The following is a 21,737-nucleotide window of genomic DNA, read 5'->3' on the forward strand; positions in this document are numbered from 1 at the left end:
GCAGGCCCCTGAACCAACATGAATGGTGTCCTGTTTAAAAACGGAAAACTGGAGACACACACAAACAGAGAACACCATGTGAGGTAAAGGCAGAGACCGGAGTGATACATCTAAAGCCAAGGAACATCAAAGATGCCAGCACGGCACCCGAAGGAAGGAGAGGGGCCTGGAAAAGACCCTTTCCTGGTACTTTCAGGGGGGCGCATGGTTGTACCCACACCTTGATCTCAGACTTCTGCCCTCCACAACTGTGACGGGAAACATGTCAACTGTGTGAGCCACTCAGTTCATGGTGCTGTGTTAGGGCAGCCCTAGAAAGCAAATACAGTCCCCCTCCTGGTACCCCGCTCATCACTCTGACCTCCCTGACTGTACTTACCCATCAACTGTCTCCCGCACAGACCCTAAGATCCGTAAGCACAGGGACCACATGGGCCTATGCACCACTATGCCACAATCCCACTTCAGGCACCATGGAGGTGTCCTGTAAGTGCGAGTCCAATTAGCATATGAGAGGCCTGCCCTTGGCCAGCTCTGGAATCTCAGGGATGAGACTCCTCCTCTCTGAGTGTCAATTTCCCCACCTGTCCATATAGGGGAAACATGCAAAAACTGGACCAAATGATCTCTGTGAGCCTTTCCGATTCAGAAACTGCAGGACTCACCACTGAAGGTGAATCCATCGATCAAGGTCAGATCAGGACCCAGAGCCACACTGGAGCGTCAAATAGAGGGCATGTGACACAGGGAATGGGTCACAGAGCTATGGGAAGGCTGGGAGACTATGACAACCTTCCTCTGGGACGTCTTCAGTGCAGTGACAGCAGGGCCAGCCTCCCTCTATGGGCTTCTGGAACCCACGTCCAGAGACACACATCCAATTCAGCAATGGACTGGTGACTCCTGCCCTCAAGGCAACACATTCCCAGTGGGCTATTCCTGCTTACAAAAGACAGTTCTAAAAGGGCCCAGTCCCCTGGACAGTGGTCACTGAGTACTACAAGGCCTGGGAGTCAGTGCCAGGGACAACAGGCTCACTGCGAAGTCCTACGCCCTGACAAACTGAAGAAATGGAGACACAGGTGCTTCCCCAGCATGTCCCTCCCTTCTAACATCAGAGCCAGTATTCTGCCCTCCTCTGTTAAGAGGATGAGCTGATGCAAGAAAATGTAATGGAACCAACAGAAGATGAACCACCTGACAGGTGAAGGCCAACTTCCCATCCCATGAACCCAGTGCTGACTCAGCTCACACCCAGACCACCGAACACCCAGTGCCCTCCAGAAGGAGGGGTGCCCAAGAAGGTGGTACTCACCCACGCTGCTGAGGGAGCTGCTGCTCTCCGAGTCTGAAGGCATGATGGACAAGACGCTGTAGGTGGATCCTGAGGACAGAAAGAGAAGCCATTTGTTACTAACCCCAAAGGGGTCTCTCGTCTCTACCCTCAACTACTGTCAGACCATGACTTCAGTCAGCACCCGGCTGAGAACCAGTACCCTGCACCAGGGACCAGACGTCGGAACCGTGGGGCCGGGCAGTGGAGGGGCAGTCAGCAGGGCCTTGGCTCCGGGGCTTCTGCCTCACTTTTCGTCCACCTTTCAACTGATCTACACTCAGGCAGAGGGACTTGGAGTCAGTCACCTGGCTTCTTGTTGGGACACCTGGGGAAAGGCTTAGCAGGGAGCAACATGCCCCAGGTTCACATAGTGTCTAGGGATTCCCTACAGATTTGTATGAACACGAGTCTGGCTTCCACATACAGGGAAACAGCCTAAATTAAACATCTGTGAACTCTTTGCCCTTTGTGCCTGACTGTTCTGTTCTTAGGTTGTAACTGTACTCAAGCCCAGTCCTTAATAACGTAGTCAGTGACTGCCCCCTTAAAGTCACTCAAACTCATGAGCAGTCACACTACCCACAAAGCCAGGGAGTAATGTGCTTTTGCTATTGTTGCTGATGCCTGCTGTTAGCTCTTGGTGGTAGACACATGACCACCGTGGTTCAGTTTGAATTCAAGTCTCTTCAAAGCCAGGATGGTTGGTGCCTGCCTGGCATAAGGAAAAACCTCTGGGTCAGGGAACCCAGTCCTGAGCACGGCTCTCACCCACATGCGGGTAACAGAGCTAGCAGCCTGTTTTCTGTATCTGTTTCCCAGTCTGTAAAACGAAGGGGTTCAACCAGTTGGCTTATAAGGTCTTTCCCCCGTCCCATTTCAGGGATGACATTTCCATGATTAATGCAAACAAAGGTGAGCTTTGCTTATCAAGACTAGCAACAACACAAAGGTAAGAGGGCGGGTGAAGGACTCAGAGGCTGAATGGGAGTCGAGAAAAGCACATGCAGAGATGGTGGCTCAGACAAAACAAGACAATAGGAAGAATGCAGTCTTTTGTTCTGGGAACCCAAAGAACTATACAGTGAAGGGGTGTGTGTACTGGGCAGAACCAGCGAGCCAGAGATGAGATTTTTGCAATAAAGCCTTTGAATAAGCCTTAGGGCTTTGGCCTCAAAAAGCCGAGAAAGAATGAGATTTGGGCTCCAGGACCAGAAACGTGGAGTCAAGTTTAAGGGGTTCTCTCCAAACTCAGCTCTTGACGAGCCACCCTACACCTGCACACCCTCAGAACGGAAGGAAAAAGAATGAAGAGATAGGGGTAAGGGCGGGGTTGGGGGGAAGCTCATGGACACAGGGAGGGAGGAGACCACCAGGGGCACCGGGAAGACCCTGAAGGGAAGGGGAAGACTTGTGGGGAGTAGACGAAGACCACACATGGAAGGCAGAGAAATGGACAGCCCTGGTATAACAAACAGCATGCAGGTGAGCTAGTAGGTGTGCCCCCCCAGAAGAAGAGATGAAAGGAGAGAGGAAGAAAAGAAAAAACAAGCAAAAAGGGACTCTGGTAATGGCACGAAGTGGGACAGTGGCCAGGAATGGCCAGTAGCCTCATTATCGCATTTTCTGACAACGTCTTAAGAACCTCTGGGTGTTTAGTGTGGATCGAAGAGGATGGCTCCGGGAGCGGGCAGGACTGTCCAAAGGGATTCAACTTGTTCAACCGGCTCTGGCAGCAGCTCTCAAACAGCTGGCAGATGTTGGACAAAGTTGCAGGTCAGGATGGCCTAAGGTCTGAGAGGGCCTAGGCCGTGCGGGCTCCCACAACCCATACGCTCACTCCATGCACAGCCGGCAGGGATGTCATAGGTGGGGTCTGTACACTGTTTGAAGGCAGATGGAACCAGAAACCCCATGCAGTCCTGAAAGTGAGTAAGCAATGTTCAGTCAGATACTTCCTGTATTTCAAGCTCAACCCACACTATTAACTTTGCTGCCCATTCAACATCTCTGCATTTTTGTTTCAACAAAACAATAAGCAATATAAACTTCTCAGAGTATCTCTTTTCCCAAATCATGAACATTAAGCGTTGCGTAAAGATCCATATAAAGTCAGGTGCAATTCTGCCAATCCACTGATATCTTCAAAAAAAAAAAGAATGCAACACAATGCCTATTTTCTAAACTCAATCGTCATTTTCTTAATTTTTTTTGTTATGGGGTGGGGAGCAAATAAGGTTAGCTGGCTGGTGTGTTAGTGGACTGTTTTTAACAGACACCTACTCAGAAGAACAGGCACAAATACTCTCTCCCACTCAGGCCTCTGAGCTCAGCCAGCCCTGCCAGCAACACAGTGGCCAGCACTCTGGTGGATGCTCCCTGCAGAAACGCCTTGTCTCTTCCTCATTATTGGCATCAGCAGTGCCCCATCTTCCAGTAAGCCACCCCTCTCTTCAAATAGTCTCTCTCCTCCCCCATGGCAAGTCTCCACTGTTAATTAAACTTGGCAGACACCCTATTCTCTCTCCGCCCATCTCCCCGCTGGCCAACCAACACGCTGTTCCTCTTCCCTGTCCCTATGTCCTGACTGGGCTCTGGGGCCTGACCTGGGGGTGACATGACATCTTTATCTGCATCTCTGGGCATCACTCCCCCGAGTCAGTTGGCAGGGCTCCTGGGAGCTGGTGGCAGGGCTGCCAGGGAGTGATTAAAATTGGATAAGGCCCAGTTTTTACAATGTTCCCAGGGTCTAAGACGTCATTTAGGGGGAGAAAAAAGGCCCGAAGACGACGCTGTCTTGGTCATGCTTTGTCTCTATAGCTATTGTTGTCTTAAAAAGCCTGTGTGGTCGGGACTGTCGGGAAAAGGCAAAAGGAGTCGCTTTCCTCCAAAGTCACGTGGTGTCCTTTCAAATTGATGGCTTCTGAGGGGTGGGGCAGACTTCATATACCTCTGGGGTTTCACAATCCAATCTTGAGGCCAACAGGGGTCCTATCTGACCACACACGCTCCCCTGCCCAGCAGAGCCCCTCACCCTCCCCTACGTGGGAGTTCCCCTGACAACACCTGCACCCACCACCCCTGAACCCTAAGGCACACCCTCTGCCTCACACACACAGGCCTAGATTAACAAGGGCCGGCCTCTCTGACTGGTGCTGCCCTCACTGTCTCCCCATCTACCCCCCACCAGGAAGCAGGCACAGCCACTCAGGACAGTCGCCACAAACTCAGACAAGCCTGTGCAGAGATCCTGACAGGACCTGGGGGGTTTCGCATGATGGGGAAATGTTTCCAGAAAAGGAGCACAGAGCATGAGCCCAGGTTTTCGTGGACGTGTGGAGCAGAGTGACAGGCACAAGGAGGTTCTCTGCCATAGCAGTTACCTCGGGACTCGGTCAAAGTGCAGGTTCTGACTCGGCAGATGAAGGTGGGGTCTGAGACTCTGAATTTCTGACAAGCCCCCCAGGGCCTGAGGTCCACAGAGGGACTGAATGCAAGGCACCAAGGTGGCCCGAGCCAGCAGGTGGGATGCACATGGAAGCTAAGGCAGAAGCCCTGGGAAGGAGCTGGCAAACTCCCTAGGACTGGCCTGGGCCACAAGCATTGTCTGTGTCCTTCCCAAGAGGCTGGCCCCTGCTAATTGTGTTTACTCTGTGACTCAGCCCCACTGGGTCATGGAGACCACTTCAAAAGAACTTCCAGTAAAATCACCCAAGCGATAACAGAACATCCAGCCCTCCAAGGCCCCTTCCTGCAGCCTGTGGGGCCCTCACACACCCCTCCATTCACCTGAGGCTTGTAGAGGTCTTGGTGACTCACACTTCCTCCCCATGAAACCCGCTAAAGGGGCCTGTTCCAGCCTCGAGCCAGCACGCAGAGTCCTCCCTGTGCTCCAGGAGGGCGGGAGAGGCTGGCCTGCGGCACTGACCTGGGACAGCTCTGGGCACTGGGAGGACATGCACCTCCCCCAAGCACCTGGAAACGAGGGAGGAGCAAATGCTCTTCCCTGGGGGCTCAGCGACAGAGCAGGGAGGCACAGCCGGGGGTGGGGTGGGGGGGGTCAGCCCCACCCTGAAACCCTCCAAGGTTCACAGCTGACCATGCGTGGATGGCCAAGGGCACCCATTCACCCTTAGGCATCGCACACGTGCCCGAGCCCTGCAAGGCCCTGGGCCAGCTTTGGTAGAAAGAAGACAAGCCAGGGGCTCAGGAGGCTACTCCCCTGCTGTGAGACTCTGTGGAGTCCCTTCCCCTCTATGAGCCATGGGCCTCATCTATAAATGGAGGTGGCAGAACACCACCAGGGTGCCAGCCTGCCTAGGTTCAACTCCCAACTCTGCCGCTTAGCAGCTGGGCACCCTCAGGTAAGTCACTCAGCCTCTCCCTGTCCCCTCGTGCTTATCTGTAAAATGGGACAACAGGGGTACTTGCCCCATAGAGGATCAGCAGAGTTAGTATGAAAAGGGTCTGAAAGCACCTGGCACGGCCAGTGCTCCAAGTGTGAGCTGCTCCTCTGGTCAAACCAGACCTTCCAACCGTGCTATCCTCAGTCCTTTGATTTCAACCTAAATTGAAAGCTGTCTTTCAGAAAGCTGTCCACTAGAGCGACAAGGTCGAACAGTCCATAGTGACAAACTGCAGGACTGCATGGCACTCACTAAACAACAATAATCATAGTAACAGCAGCAGCCAACAGGCACTGAGCACCACTAAGTGCCAGGACACGCTAAACTCTGCTGGAGGCTCTGCGCGCACTGTCTCTCAGTCAGTTCCCACCCCAACCCGGAGGTTGGCCCACACTTGGAGGCTGACAAGCCCCAGTATTTCAGGGATGGAGTGGATGACTGTGGCCTCAGTAGAGAAGCCACAGAGCCTGGTGCATCTATCAAGGAAGTCCTGCTTCATGCACCTGACAAGCCCACCTCAGGTGGGAAAGCACCTTTCCTTGATGTGCACAGCGAGGCTGGCAACACCACGAAGGCCTCCTGTTATCCTTGGGTCAGAAGACTCACCCTCTACTGTGTATAATCCACCCCGCAAAGTATCAGGTTCAGAAGTTAAGGCTTAATATGAGTCTACCCCAACTAAGATATAGCTGTAGTTTTAGAAACACAAAGTTTTAGAGCAAGATTAATGGACTTGCTAAAATATCATAGTACTGATGCTTATTTCCCCTCTTTTGAGATTGTAAAGGACCAACAGTCCACCTTTCAAAGGTGAAGGGGGTGTTCATTTCCCAGGTAACAGTGTTAATTTCCAAGGTACACAGGTGAAATCTGTGCAGGGGCAGCATGAAGACACATGCCTGCCAGGCTCTAGGCTCGGTCCTTGACCCCTTCTCATTGGACTCTGGGATCACCTATAAAATAAGGAACTGCACTCCCTCATCCTGAGAAACTCTCAGATGGCAGTGTTGTCATCTGTGATCCACCCTCACCGCCTGCCAAAAATGCCCCAAGGCAAAAATATCAAGAGAGAAAACAAAACATTCACACCTGAAATCAACCATTTAGCATCTCTAAAATCAAGATCTTTCTTGAATTTTTGTACTGTTTTGGTTTTTCTCCCCACCAGCATGTGAAGACGGAAAAATGAAAGTTTGTTGAATTCCCAGATATAAAAACAGTCAGCAGTCAGAAAGCCTGCATCCCCTCATCAGCTGGGAAAGGCTCCTGGAAGCTTCTGGATGAGCAGAGTTGTGTCTGATGAAAGTCACCACTTTCTGTTCTGTCTCCCCATCAGCACCAAGCTCCAGAATGGGGGCTGAGGGGTAGAGGAAGGACAGTGGAGGTGCTGTGACCATCAACCCAGCACAGGTGGGACACCTGTCTCAGTTCCGACTTTGTCACCAAAAACAAGCACTGCCTTCTGCTGTCATCTCCTGGCCAGGTTGGGTGACAGTTGTCACCTGACTGAGAAGGCACAGGAGGGGGACCAGAGCAGGGTCTGGCAGGCTCGGCAATAACTCATGCCCTGGAGGGAGGGGCAGGAGACTGGCACAGACTTCAGGAATCTCCTACTAAAATGTAACGATGGAGGGAGGCATATTCATCATCGATGAACACCGCCCCTCCTGATGGGCACCCTCAAGCAAGGAACACAGATGAGATAGTGGAGGAGGGGCCGGCTGCAGTGTCACTGCCCTCCTGTCCTCAGCGCAGCTCACGCCCCTAGCATAGCAACAAAGAGGACACAACAAGATGGGACAGGAAATCAGAGCAGCACGGGCAGCTAAGCCTCCAACAGGCTGCAGTCAGACGTCTGGCAGTGGGTGTATATGCCCTGGAATAAAATTCTGACCAGCAAGAGAAGTCATGACTAACCAGGGCTCCCTCTCCCGACCAAGTAAAGGGAAAAGAGGCTATCTCCTCCTACCTGGACTGCACCCACGAGGTGCGTGCTGCCCTCCACCATCATGGTGTCGCTACAAGTGCAGGCTCTGGGCCTTGCCGCCTGGGCTCGGGCCTGCCACTTACCAGCTGCATGACCTTGAGCAAGTCCTTTCCACTTTCTGCGCCCCAACTCCTGGTTTAGGAAATAGGAAGGAAATATGAGGACTGAATGGGTAAGGAAAGGTAAAGCCCTGAGGACAGAGCCAGGCACACAGGCAAGCGCTCCATCAACACTAGCTCTCCTTCTTGTCACCTGATCCTCAATCATGAGTGTCCCCACCCAATATCTGACTGCAGCCCCACCCAAGCTTTTGTTTTCTTCATCTTAGGATAAGAAGCCTCCTCTCCCTCTTCAACATTCGGCCAGCCATGGCCAATTCCAAGCCACCCCCAGGTTCCCTTGCCGATCTCTTGCTCTCTGATTCAAACAGAACCAGAGTGTTCACTGTGTGCTTGGCATCACATCAGGCTGCGCCCCTACCTCCTCATGACCCTCACTGCCACCTGCACACAGGAATCAGTCAGCCTTTCAAGAGAGATGCAGTGATGGCGCTCTGCACAAGACACTTCCCCTTGGCAGACATGTCTGCCCTGGGAACACAAAGCCCTTTCATTCACCCAATGCTTAGTGAACAAACTGGGGATGCAGCAGAGAACAAGGCAGAGTCCCTGCCCTCATGGAGCTCATAGGAGTGGAGGTGGGAGAGAAATAAACCAATAAACAAATGCAAACTGCATCAGCTCGTAAGTGCTATGAAGAAAAATACAGCAGAGTAAAGTGGAGGGTGAGTGGGGTAGGGTGGAAGGTGGCAACTGTGGTACAAGGGTCAGGGAGGTCTCTCTGAGAAGGCCACATCTGAACAGAGCCCTGAAGGAAGAGCACTTACTCTTCCTGGAGGAAGACTGTTCCAGGTGGAGAAACAGCAAATGCAAAGGCCCCAGGCTCAGACCATGCAAGGATGGCCAGTGGCATGATGGAGTAACCTGCAGGAAGGTACAGATGAGATCAGAGGGGCAACAGGGCCGGATCAGGCACGACCTGTGGGCCAAAGAGAGGATGCTGAGTTGTACTGAGTGAGATGGGAAACCTCTGGAAGGTTCTGAGTGAAAGAGAGACATGGTCTGACTTACATTTAACAGTATCACTGGCTGCTATGTTGAATACCGTCCACAGGCAAGGAAATCAGTCAGTCCACAAATGCAATAATCCAAGGGAGCTATGCTGGTGGCTTGGACCAGGGTGACAAGAGTGGAGCTGGTAAACAGTGGCTGGATTGGGGGGATATTTTGGAGACAGAGCTGAAAGGACCTGCTGACAGACTAAACGTGGAACAGGAAAGAAAGAGAAGTTAAGGATCACTTCAAGGTTGTTGGGCTGGAATCCACAAGGATGGTGCAGGTTGTTCGAGAAATGGGGAAGCCTGCAGGAGGAACGACTTGGGGGAGGGAGGTGTGGAACCATGAGCTCACATGTGACTGAGTTGTGTTTGAGGTACCTACAGACATCCAAGTGGAGATGTCAGGCAGGCATGTGAATATATGGTCTGAAGTTCAAGGGTAGGGTTGGGGCTACAGATATAATTTGGAAATTGTCAGCATATGCTTAGTATATTTAAAGCAACGATATTTGATGGGATAATCCAAGGAGGGAGTGTGGACAGGGAGGGCAGTTGAAAGGTCTGGAAGGAAACCCTGAGCATTCAGGGCTGAAGGATGAAAAAGGAATCAGGAAAGAAGACAGAAGAGGAGCAGGCAGTGAGGTAGGAAGAGAGCCAAGCAGCCAAGTAAAGGAAATGAACACAAAGGCATGTGGTCAGGGGCTTAGAGGGGCGGCCTGATAGGCCCAGGTGAAGGTAAGAGGGGCACAAAGTCCCCCTGACTCCTGATCAAACTGTTCCCACACTCCACCAACCCCCTGAACTCCCCTGGGTATCAAAGAAACTGATGGAAGTAAGTCAGACAATGTTGGAGAGAGCCATCAACATACACTAGGCACCTTACATGTTTTGTCTCGAGTTTTTCTTGAATTACACACTGTGACAGCAGCTAACATTTATTAAGTATTAATTGCAGGAAAGTAAACTATTTATATGGATTATTTCATTTAATCCTAACGACCCCATGAGAAACTGACTATTACCTACTCATTTTCTAGACTGTAAAAATACAGGCTCAGAGAGGCCAGGTAACTTGCCAAAGCCACAAAGCTAAGAACTGATGGGTCCAAATTTAAACATGACCCTTATTCACTAATCCTAAGCACTTCAAGCTTTCCAGCAAGATGAGAAAAGCTGAAACTCACCAGTTTCTTGTCCCAGTGGACAGCAGAGGCTGTGGGCAGCCATCCCTCTGCTCAATGCTCAAGTGAGGAGAGGCACCTGGGAGTCACAACTGATGGGTCAGTAACTCCGACAAGGAGCGGTGCCAGGAAGTGGCTTATGGGCCAGCAGTCAGCACCGCAGCCAAGGTTACCTCTCCCAACGGTGCGAAGGAAGAGAGGGAAGTATGAGGAAAACGGGTTCCTATCATCTCTGTGGCACCTCAGCTGCTAGCCTCAACCCCTCCAGTCCTGTCACAGCTCCAGCCATCAGCTAATCCTGGTTCACCCAGGGGAGACCAGCACAATCTCCGGAATAGCCAGACAAACATTTCCATCCTGGCGCAGAAGGCAGCAGTTAACAGAGTGAACCAACAGGGTTCTGGGAACCTGTTCGTGATTCTGATGCTCAGATTGAATGCAGAAGAACTGCAGAAGACGTGTCACTCCCGCCATCCCCTTAATGCCACGGCATCCCCAAAATGGCCATTTTCCATTAATCTTAGATCAGTGCAGGCTGAGGAGTCAGTCAGAGGAGATAACAGCTCTGGGAACAGCCCAAGTCTCATAGTGTCAGACAGAAAGTAGACCAGGACATGACACCTCAGGCTGGACAGGTCAGGGACACTCAGTTCACCAAGGCCAAAGAAAGCAACTGCAAAGGAAAGGTCTTGTCTTCACCAGCAACAAGCTGCTGTTTCTGCCCTCTTCCTTCAACAGCATGAGCACCTCCTCCTTTACGTGCTTTGTGCGGTGCCTGGACTATTACTGACCACCAAGGCAACTCGGCCTGGGTCCCCAGGACTCTGAGTTCACAGAGGAGCACTTAACCTACCCCCACTCCAATGCTTCTGCTAAGTTTGGACCTACCAAGACCCCTGTCACAGGGGTGGGAGGCACACAGTGACTGCATGGTGGAAAGTGCACAGGATCAGGAGCTCAATGGACCTGGGCTCTCCATTTGGTCATGTAACCAGGGCAAATCATTTTTCTGCACCTCAGTTTCCTCATCTGTATACTGGGGCTATAAAAAAGTTTTTGCATTTCACAGACTGTTGGACCAAGCAAATAAAATAACAGATGCCGAAAGAGCTTTCTTGGAAACCATGAAGGAACTGTTCACAAGTGTTACGTCTTAACCTGCTCAGGAGACCCAAGTATCCTACTGCTCACCTTTCCCACATTCCTCTACTCTTAACTGCTAGCCTCTTCTCTGTTTTTCCAACTCTTATTCAAGACACAAAACAGTAACAACAAACACAAGGAAATGAATAAAAAAGCAAGGGCTTTGTTAAGATGCCAATATTACCCAAAGTGATCTTACAGACTTGATGTAATCCTATCAAAATCATAATAGTTTTCTTTTTATACAGAAATAGGAAAACCTACCCTAAAGTTAATATGGAATGTCAAAGAACCCCAAATAGCCAAAACAATCTTGGAAAAGAAGAATAAAGCTGGAGGACCCCCCCCCTCCTAATTAGCCACAGAGCTGCAGTAATCAAAACAGTGTATGCCTGGCTTAAATGCAGGCATATATATCTACGAAACAGAACAGAGAGCCCAGAAACAAACCTTTGCATAGAATGGTCAAATAATTTGACAGGTGCCAAGACCACTCAATGAGGAAAGGATCAGTCTTTTCGAGAAGTGATGCTGAGAAAACTGGATATCCACATGCAAAAGGATGAATTTGTCTAACACTGTATACAAAAATTAACTCAAAAGGAATCAAAGTCCTAAAGATAAGTGCTAAAACTATAAAAGCCTTATAAGAAAATACAGGACAAAGCCTCAACACATCAGATTTGGCAGTGGCCTCTGGGATATGACACCAAAGGCACTGCAACAAAAGACAGACATACTGGACTTTATAAAAATTTTAAAAATTGGTGAATGGAAAGACACCATCAACAGAGTAAAATGGCAACCCACAGAACAGGAGAAAATATTTGCATATCATGAATCTTACAAGAAATTAATATCAGTATAGAAAACTCCTAAAACTCAACAACAACAAAAAAAACCAAATAACCTGATTCAAAAACAGACATGACTTGACAGACATTTCTCCAAGAAGATATACAAACAGCCAATAAGCACATGAAAAGATGCTCAACATCACTAGTCATTAGGGAAATACAAATCAAAACCACGAGAGAGCTCTCAGAGAACCCAACCCTGCCGACACCTTGACCAGGGACTTCCAGCCTGCAGAACTGTGAGACAACAGACAGCTGTTGTTTGAGCCCCTCGTCTGTGGTACTTAATTACGGCAGCCCTACCACACGAGTCCAGGCTGCTACAGCACCAGGTTCTATACAGCCCTTTCCAGTAGAGACATCATCCACAGGAAGACCCGTGGAAAACCGTCAGACGAGTAAGCTATCTCATTCAAAACTCAGCACTGCAGGGAAGAGCTACTCTGATCAGCCCCGGTTTACAGACAAGGACCCTAAAGCTCAGAGACGTTAAGGAACCAGCCCTAGACTGATTATTCAGCTAGACTTGGAACCGGACGCACTCAATCTCTGAGCCCTGCACCTTTAACTACTGCTGAGCTGCCTCTAAGCCAAATCCTGCTCCCTCTGCCTGTCTCTCACCCACTCAGCAGCCACAGTATGATCCCAGACTGGCCCTGCCCACCAGATGACCACCTACTGAGACCACTGCGCCTTCCTCCCCAGCAGGTACTGAAGGGAACTTGGCTTTCTAACAGACCCAGGGCCGGATCCACATGAGAAGAGAGCTCCCTGCTTCCGCAGCCCCTGCATGGATGTCCCAGTCTGTGTTAGCACAGCTTCCCTCCAGATGACCTACAAGGGGTCCTGGAGAGGGAAACCATACCAAAGAATATATCTGGAATATTTTCTTTCTTTTTTTTTTTTTAGGTGAACATTGCTTTGATAATTAGAAAAAAAATTATCCTTAAAAAAAAAGTTAACACAGTTAAGGAATTCTATAGACTCCTCAGCCTGTGTGCAAATTAAGGCTCAAAAGGAGTATCTCTGGAAACACTATTAAGAATAAAAAGGGAAAAAAATAACAAGCATCCCTTGCCAGTGTCCCATCAGCCAAGATGAGATAAGGGACTCACGGGGCAGAAATAAGACTGCTTCGGCCAAAAATCCCAGCCAGGCCATCTCCAGAAAATATCTATTTTTAAAAGCATGTTCCATTTCATCACATTTTGGAAAAATAAAGAGGAGACCTTGAGGGGCAGACAAGCAGGCTCCAGAGCAACATGAGGCACGCACGCTTACAGCAGCAGTGAGGTTGCCCGTGGCCAGCTAGAGATTTTCATCTGAAAAATGCGAAATCTCCAGTGACAGATGGAGCTCAGATACAGAGCTACCATCAGCATGCAGCCCAGCAAAGTGCCAATTTTCATATTTGCTAGGGCCTGCTGGGCCCTCAACTTCTTAGCTTAAATGGAAACTGTCAGACAGGATTTTGTGCAAACACGCGCTTTCCTTGGGGGCAAACATTCTGAGTCTACAACTTGTTCTTTCATTTTCCGAGCTTTTTGTCCATGGCAACAACATCAAAGATGAAACAGGCGGGTGGGGAGGGCTGTCGGCAGCGCCAGAGAACAGAGCAAACACAAAGTGCAGGAAGAGCCGACTGAATTACTAGGAGGCAAAATGCAGCAGGAGCCTATTTGCCCTGCTCCTTGCTGTCAATCAATGAGAAATGACAGGCCAGGTCCACGTGGGAAGGGGTCCCTGCTTCTGCACCCCTGCATGGATATCCCAGTCTGTGTTAGCACAGCTTGCCTCCAGATGACCTTCCCTGGAGAGGGAAATGACACCAAAGAATATGCCAGGAAAAAACTGTTTATCAGGCAGGGGCGGGCAGGCTGTAACTATACTGACAGAGGAAAGCAGAATTCCCATATGAGTATGATTAGATGAAGGGGTTAAAAGTATTACTAATATTCATGGGCAAAGCTGTTGGACACAGTTTTAGTGTCAATTCTTCTGGAACCACTTTAAAGGGCTAGCCACTTTTTCACTCTAAGATCATTCACTGGAGCCTCTTAAAATAGTCTCAAAAGACAGATAGGTATGTGCCCAAATCCACCTTTATACCATCAATGCGCTTCAAGCAAATGGAATTCTGAGGCAAGGACATCAGTAAGGACCATTTCAGCCCCGGTTACTAAATACATCTTTCTCTCAAGTTTCATGCACTAAACCTTATTAAACCAAGTCACCTAATATTGATCAAGTTCCTCTGAGGTGTGTGGTCTTTTGTAACGTGTGGTGTGCCTGGGGTTTGTGTTTGGCAGGGAGTGATGGAGAGAGATAACTGAGAAAGAATTGCCAAAATTGAAACATTCCAATTTCCCAAAGTCTCAATTCCCCTCTGTTTTTGCATCTCAAGGAGACACAGTAAAAACCTAGCCATGAAGAAGGGTCACAATCCATAGGTAACCTCCCAGGCCTAGGCCAAGAATAATAATCAATGAAGTCTCTTGATACAGGCACTATAAAAACACTAGAAAACATAATCTTTGGTAGCAATCAAAAGGAGAGAGAAGCAGTCCCCTGCAACTCATGTGCACCCCACACCCCACCATCAAGAAAAATGGGATCCCTTGCGGGCCTCCCAGCTCAGAGCTGGCTGCTCGGGCTCCACCCAGCCCGAAAGGCCTCCGTTTGCAGCCACTCACCCATGCTGACGGCCACTCTGTCCACTGGCTCCCTACAAAGGCCACTTGTTTCCCATGAGTGCCCAGAGCAGCGGCTCAACCAGTTGGCCCAGTTGGGGACTGTGGTCCTGGTGGATGAGTGGTGACAAGGGCTGCTGTGACCTCAGCAGACAATTAGCAAGGCAGTGTTGAGTTACCAAGCTCTGGCAGGTCACCTGCCAGGCTAGGAGACTGTTTAGGATTCAGCTTCCAGACCTAGGAAGGGGTCAGACGGGGTCAGTTGCAGGCTATTTCAAAGCATCGTTTCCTCTTACCCTGGGGGGCAGGAGAAGAAAGGTGGTCTCAAGGAGTTTAGAGCTTTTCACATGAGGTTGTGGAGCTCAGGATACGGGAGGATTGGCCTCCAAGGGGTGTTTAAACACGTGTAGGAACATGGTTCAGTGTACACATAATAGGGAGAGACCTTACTGACCCCCAGTGGGTAGAGGCCAAAGATAATGAACATCTTAAAGTGCAGGAATCCAAAACCCAATAGCATCCACTAGACATGCTGAAAGTCAGTTCCATCTGTCTTGGCTGTCTGTTCTAACCACACCTGAACCACCATATATGGCATAAAACCACAACAAACAAGGGAGGCAGGAAAGAACCAAGAGTTGCAAAAAGAAAAAAATACTAGGTCTGGAGGAACAGACTACTACCTTAACATGGCCAAAGGGTAATGATGAGAAAAAGGGACAGTTTAGGGCCAAAACCTCAGGAGGTAAAAACTGGCAAGGGTTTACCGATAAGAAAGCAAGCAGCTTCTCAAAGCGGGGTGCTCCCACCACTGCGCACACTGAGCTGCAGGACGGCCACCCACCAGGACTGAGGATGTCTTCAGCTGGTGAGAACTCTTGACTATGAGACCCACTCAGGTGCCCATATCCACCTGACCTACCTCCACATCCCCTCACCAGTCACTTCTCTCTACCGCCACCATCCCAGGGACACCTCTCCCAGCTCAACTGTTTCTTCCACCTCCCAGTTTGCCTCGGGTCTCCAGGGTCCCAGTCAGGCCACCCACCACGTTAATTATGTCTCTGTGCCTCACTCCCACACCCACGATGGCTCAGGAGGATTAAGTAAATAACAAATGTCAAGTGTCCCAACACCAGTCACTCTGAGCTACTGGAATACCAGTGAGCCCTATCTCCGAGGCGTGCTTCCCAGAGCCCAGCTCTGTACCACCTCCAAGCACCCAGGAATCCTGGCTGGAGAATAAAGCCTGCCTTGAGACGCTGACATTCAAGTCTTCGGGAGCCGGGCCCAGCCTGTCTGCAGTCTCCCACTGCTCCCCTCAAAGCAGGCCTCCAGCCAGGCTAAGGGGCCACATACCCATCACTCCCTTCCCATGCCCATGTGTGTGTTCCTGCCTCCATCATCACCACCACCTCCACCAAGGTCCAAGCCGTCCCTCCAGGCTCAGCTTTAAATGGGACCTCTACAAGGAGCATCCTCAGATCTTTTCGTCTGGAAGGTACCTGTTCTGCTATCATCCAGCTTGTACCTCCCTATGGTTCTAACCAGTATCTCCCAGGACTGGCTGCACCTGTGAGACTGGGGACTGGGGACAGCATCATGGGTGCAAGGCCTGTGTGGTCTCATCAGGCCTCACACTTGGCTTCATGCTCTGCTGTAATTCTTAGCGACTGACAAGCAAGGAGTCCTGCATTTTCACTTTGCAATGGGCTGCAAATTAAGTATTCAGCCCTGCTGAGGACTTTTCAAGGAGGTGGCTTTTGTTTATCTGTATTCCCCACAGCCGTGCACAGTAGGACATGTTACATAGCAAGGACTCATAGGAGGAGGAAAGGAGGTGAGAGTTCATAAGTGGGGGGCAGCTCGTTCTTATGTGAGAACTCACTTTTCATCCTTCCTTCCTCCTTCCCACATATACATACTCATGCACAAACAGAGCAGAGAGCAGCAATTCACCTCAGATCGTGCCCTACACCCACATTCCCTTCCATTCCCCTCCACTACACATCACCCCACAGGACTCTATGAAACAGGTCCTTGGACCCCACTCAAAATGCAGCATCCTAATGACAAGTGGTTAGCTGAGAAGCTCGCTCACTGCAGAGGCAGGAACACTGATTCAGGAGTCATCCCAGCTCTGCCACCTTGACCAAGCACCCTATCACGAGGCCCAGAAAGGGGACCCCTCACAGGGACAGTCCCTCTCCACCCTTCCCCAAACCCCTCCCCTCCTCAGACCTGGGCCTCACCCTGCCACTTCCTGCAGCCTGCCTCAGCAACTCGAGGCAGTAACCACGTAACCACCGTAACCACCGTAACCACGTCACCGTGCTCTCACAATCCAGGTGCCCACAAGCCCAGGCTCAGGAGGACAGACACACCCACAGGTCAGACGTGGCCTTAGGAACCAGGGATGGCGGCCACTTCCCTGGGACCCCACCAGCTAATGGACTCACACTCTGTCCTGGCTCAGATCCGCAGTAGCACATCTGACACGTGCCCTCAATCCTTTCCTACCCCGTGACCCTTAAGCAGCCTGCTGGCACCAGCACACAGCCATAAGCCAAGCCAACTTGTGAGAAAAACACTCCCTGGCCATACAAAACAAACATATTTGGCCCAAAGAATGAGTAATCTTCTGTGAAAAGATAAAAGATATAGAACACAGTAGACTCCTCCATCTGACTTGGGACCACTTTAAACGTAAGATTTTGGTGGACATAGGTGTGTTTTAGACCCCAAGATAACACTGTTATGGAGAGTCACAGAATGTAAAAGGAACCCGAAAGATTAAGTAGTCCCATGTACCCATTTGAAAGATGAGGAAACTGAGGCTCCAGCAGTCAGAACTACCTACCTCTGAGCTCCTAGAGCCCCACCATGCTCAACTTAGACGCTGTATCTGCCGGCTGTATTAGCGCTGTTTAAAAGCTGCCTCTCGCACTGGACTGCAAGTTCCCTGAGACCAGGATGTTAATGTTACTCTTCCACCTCTGCAGCTTCAGCATCTCCCAAAGAGTCAGGCGAACACAGGTACTGAATAAACAACTGCTGAGTAAATGAACGAGCCACAGAGGCGTCCTGAATCCACTCAGTCGGGGCAAACAAAGCTGAATCTGGAGCCCTCACTTCCTGTGTCAGCAGTTTCTCACTTTTTTCTCAGACTGAAGGCAGGAGGTACTGCATAACTGGGTGAAGGAACACAAATCTCAGAACAGTAAGACCCGTATGCTGTGCTGCAGGGTTAGGATACTGGCCTGGGGGCCAGATCTGTTTTCAGCCCTGCCTCTGACCCTGGCGTGCAAGCCATGTGACCACGTGAGCTGCCCTCTTTGAACCTTGGTTTCTTCCATTATCAACTGGAGGATAAAGAAACCTCACCTTACCTACTTGCCAGTATCTGAGCAAGGAGAGACAGAAAGCATATACATGTGCACTGAAGACAGCGCGTGAGTGGGACTGAGCTCCCCAATAACCTACATTTCCCTCAGCTACCAGCCCATCTGTTCTCCCCTAACCCTGGTAAGCAGTGAGAACAAACATCATCAGTCCCACAGTACAGATGGGAAAAACCCAGGTGCTCTCTACAGCTCTGACAACTACCCCAGGCCAGAGCAGGGGGGGGGCAGAAAAAGACTCCAGGAGCACGTGCCCCTTAGACAGTAACACTCATGAATCCCATGTCCCGCTGGGCAGCCAGTCCTTGGATGCCAGAGGGAAGCACCAGCTGTAGACCAGCCCATGCCTCAATGCAGAAGGACAGAAGTCCAAGGAAGCTCAGATGAACAAGTGAAAAATAGCCTATACCCTATGACCCAGACGTCACTGCAGACACCATTATCTGGTTTTCCAATTCACCCTGGAGGAAACATTATTCCCAGCAGCTGGGGGAAGTGTGAAAGCAGTTTTAGGCCCTACCTGCCCACCGGACCTGAGCTGGGACACCTCCTCCTCCATTCCCCATTGTCTCCTCTTCCCAACATGGCTGTCTCGGGTCCTTCCCATTGATAGACTGATCTCTCTATCCCTCAGGTAACCACAGCAAGCAGACAAAACCTGTTTCTAAGCCCCAGGCCACTGGAGAAAGGCTTTCATACAAGGAGCTATGGGAAGAAGACAGTGCAGAACCACCACCGTGTCTATCTGTGTCCGCCACACAGTGGTTGGGGGTCTCTATCATCCACTTAGAGGCTGAATCCTAGCCTGTGTGTGTAGAAGGACATGTGCATACAAAAACTGTCAGATATCTGCTGGGGTGATCAGTATCCCAGAGGGGTTACCAGTGTGAGCTCCAGAGCCCATCTGCCTGCTGGGAATCCCAGCTCATGCAAGTTCTGTGTGACTCAAGGCACCTTCGTTAACCTCTCTGTGCCTCACTTGCCTCACCCGTAAAACAAGGATAACAAAAGTATCCACTTCCCAGAGTTTTTGTGAAGATGAAATGAGAACATCTGGCACAATGCTTGGATACAGTAAAAGTTCCATTTCCCCCACAGCACAATGTTAATAGGGTTGCCTTTGGGATTTCTGCGTGCTTTTCTTTTTTCTTCTTCATTAATTGAATTTTCTACATGAATGTGCATGCTTTATTGTCAGCAAAGAATAAAGTTTTTTGTTTTTTGTTTTGAGAAAGGGTAGGAAGAACAACTCAAAATCCCAAGTAACTCTTTCCTTCAAACATGCACTGCTCAAGTAACCCTCTCATGGTCTGTTTTGGGGGATCCCCCTTAGGGCGGGGAACTCTAGTGCCCAGGGCAGCCCCAGGCTTTCTTGCTCCCTGACTCACGCTATATACCTCTTCTCTACCCTGCCCAAGCCTGACCTCGTCTGAGAAGCCCTCCCTGTGGGTCCAGACTACAACCTTCCTCCCTGGGAATGTCACCTTCCCTTAGCCCTGCCACCTGGCGACGGCCCACCCCAGAGCAAGCCTGTCTCACACTGGTCTGACAGTTTCAGCAATGAGGAGCTCGCCAACCCCGCAAATGGACAACCTTAAGGGCAGGGCCACCTGCTTCCTCTACAATTTCAAAGCACTCACCAGACTTTTCTTCTTGAATCCTCACTCCAATCCTACAAGTCAACGAGGGGGGTTCAGGGATGGGAAGTGATGAACTAGTCCCACAGGTGGACTTAAAGCCAGTCTGACCAACTCCAATCAAAGACTCACTTGAAATACTGGCTAACAGACCCCAGCGCCAACTGAGAGGCCTGGCTCCAGGAAGCAAAACTGCACTGGCCACCGCAGCACCTCTCCCTGCCCTGTCCCTTCCACTGCTCACATCCCTCTGCCTTCCCCTCTGGGATTTCCCTCCTCCCCTGGCTGGGCTTTTGGTCCTCAGTGGCCCCACTGCAGTGGCCAGCCCCTCTGAGGGTGTCCACAGCTAAAGTGGCCAGTGATCGCACACTAAAAAGAGGGAGGAGAGAAGGAGGTTCTGAGCTTTGTAGAAGATACCACTGGTCTTTCTCTGTCTTATGTCAAATAACCTTTAACATTCTAAGCAATGGTACATTTGATCCCTGGGTACTTAAAAAAATGTAGCAGGATGGTTTAAAACGTCCAGACTTGAAGGTGTCAGATTTCATAAACCGAAGAAATTCAGAACACATATGCAGACCTCAGCGCTGGACACTGGAAAGGTCTCTCAACTGTTCAGACCAGATTCTGTAAAGAGAAGAGAGCAGATCTCCCAGGTCCCTCCCAAGTTTGAAGAATTCTAAGATTGCCTAAGGGATATCTATCAGTAGTGTATATATACACATCTATGTTATAACAGTGTGTTCTAACAGAGGTATGTCCATCACTAATAGTTAAGTATATAATCCATGTTTTTTAAAATAACATTAGCATAACAGATACAACATGTTTACGAGAATTTAAAAATCTACAAAAGGAATATGCAGGACAATTGCGGAGACTTGAAACAGACTACGTAATAGATGATATTATTCTATCAGCACTGAATTCCTTGGGTGTGATAATGGTGAGTTACGTAGGAGCACATTCTGGTTCACAGGTGATACATGCTTCAGTGTTTAGAGGTGAAATGTTCTGATATCCACCACTTTTTTTTTTCAAATGAATCGGGAAAAAAAATTCTATGTGAATAAACATGGAGAGAATGACATACTGAATAAAGCAAATACAGCAGTAGGCTGTTGCCCATTGGTGAATCTAGGTGAAGATGATACAAGCCTTTCTTGTACTATTCTTTCACCATTTTTGTGTATCTGAAAAATTTACAAAACTGTATCAGAAAAAAATAGTACATTTAAAATTTGTTTAAAGCAGAAAAAATTGAAGAATAAAATGGCTCGCAATCCCACTGTCTAGATAAATAGTGATCATTTTTAAAGAATTAACTGATTTTAAAATTGGTGAGTAATGCTATATGTACAGCCATATCTTATCTACCCAAGAGGAAAATATCCTCAGAGAATTTTCTCTCTCAATAAACTAATAGTTTAGGCAAATAAAGAGCAACACATAAAGAAAAAAGCTAACTGTACCATTTCTTAGTGGTAAAATGAATTTTTTTTTTTAAGTATGTGATTCCCCAAATGAGGGCCTGTCCAAAGCTAAGGAGACATGTGGGAAGAAGTCTGAAAATATTCTACCAAAATATTTCAGCCAACGGTGGTGCAATTTCCAAGCAAGGCTCTCCCTTCCACCTTCACTGCCAACAGCACAGCTCTCTCAGGCTCCCCAGAGACCCTCAAGAGTCCTGTGACTGCCTATGCAGGTCCAGGAGTGTGGGACCCGCCCCCTCCAAGACCACCCACGGCCACGCCAGCTTCAAAGCAGCACCTTCCTCCCAGGAGTGGCATCTCCTAGACACAGGAACAGCCCCTCCGTCAGTGACTAGAAGACACACGCTCACAGCCGGCCCCTACACTTAGGCCCAGGTGACCCTGCACCCTACACACCCCAAAGGCCTGGACTTGGTTTCCTGGTTTCCGCCCTGCCCCACCACACTTCATCCCGGGGACTTTATCTCAGAGCAGGAAGGAGAAAAAGGAAAG

At 49.7% G+C, this 21,737-nt stretch overlaps 1 protein-coding gene across 1 annotated transcript in view; it reads right to left on the reverse strand.

The window, feature by feature from the left end:
* DLG5 (discs large MAGUK scaffold protein 5) overlaps positions 1-21,737 on the reverse strand; it is a 108,221-nt gene that overhangs the window by 64,693 nt on the left and 21,791 nt on the right. Inside the window, 1 exon segment of the mRNA XM_006180045.2 lies at positions 1,316-1,384. Coding sequence (XP_006180107.2) covers positions 1,316-1,384 — 69 coding nt within the window.

Source organism: Camelus ferus, chromosome 11 (genome assembly GCF_009834535.1).
Source record: "Camelus ferus isolate YT-003-E chromosome 11, BCGSAC_Cfer_1.0, whole genome shotgun sequence".
Classification (NCBI taxonomy): domain Eukaryota; kingdom Metazoa; phylum Chordata; class Mammalia; order Artiodactyla; family Camelidae; genus Camelus; species Camelus ferus.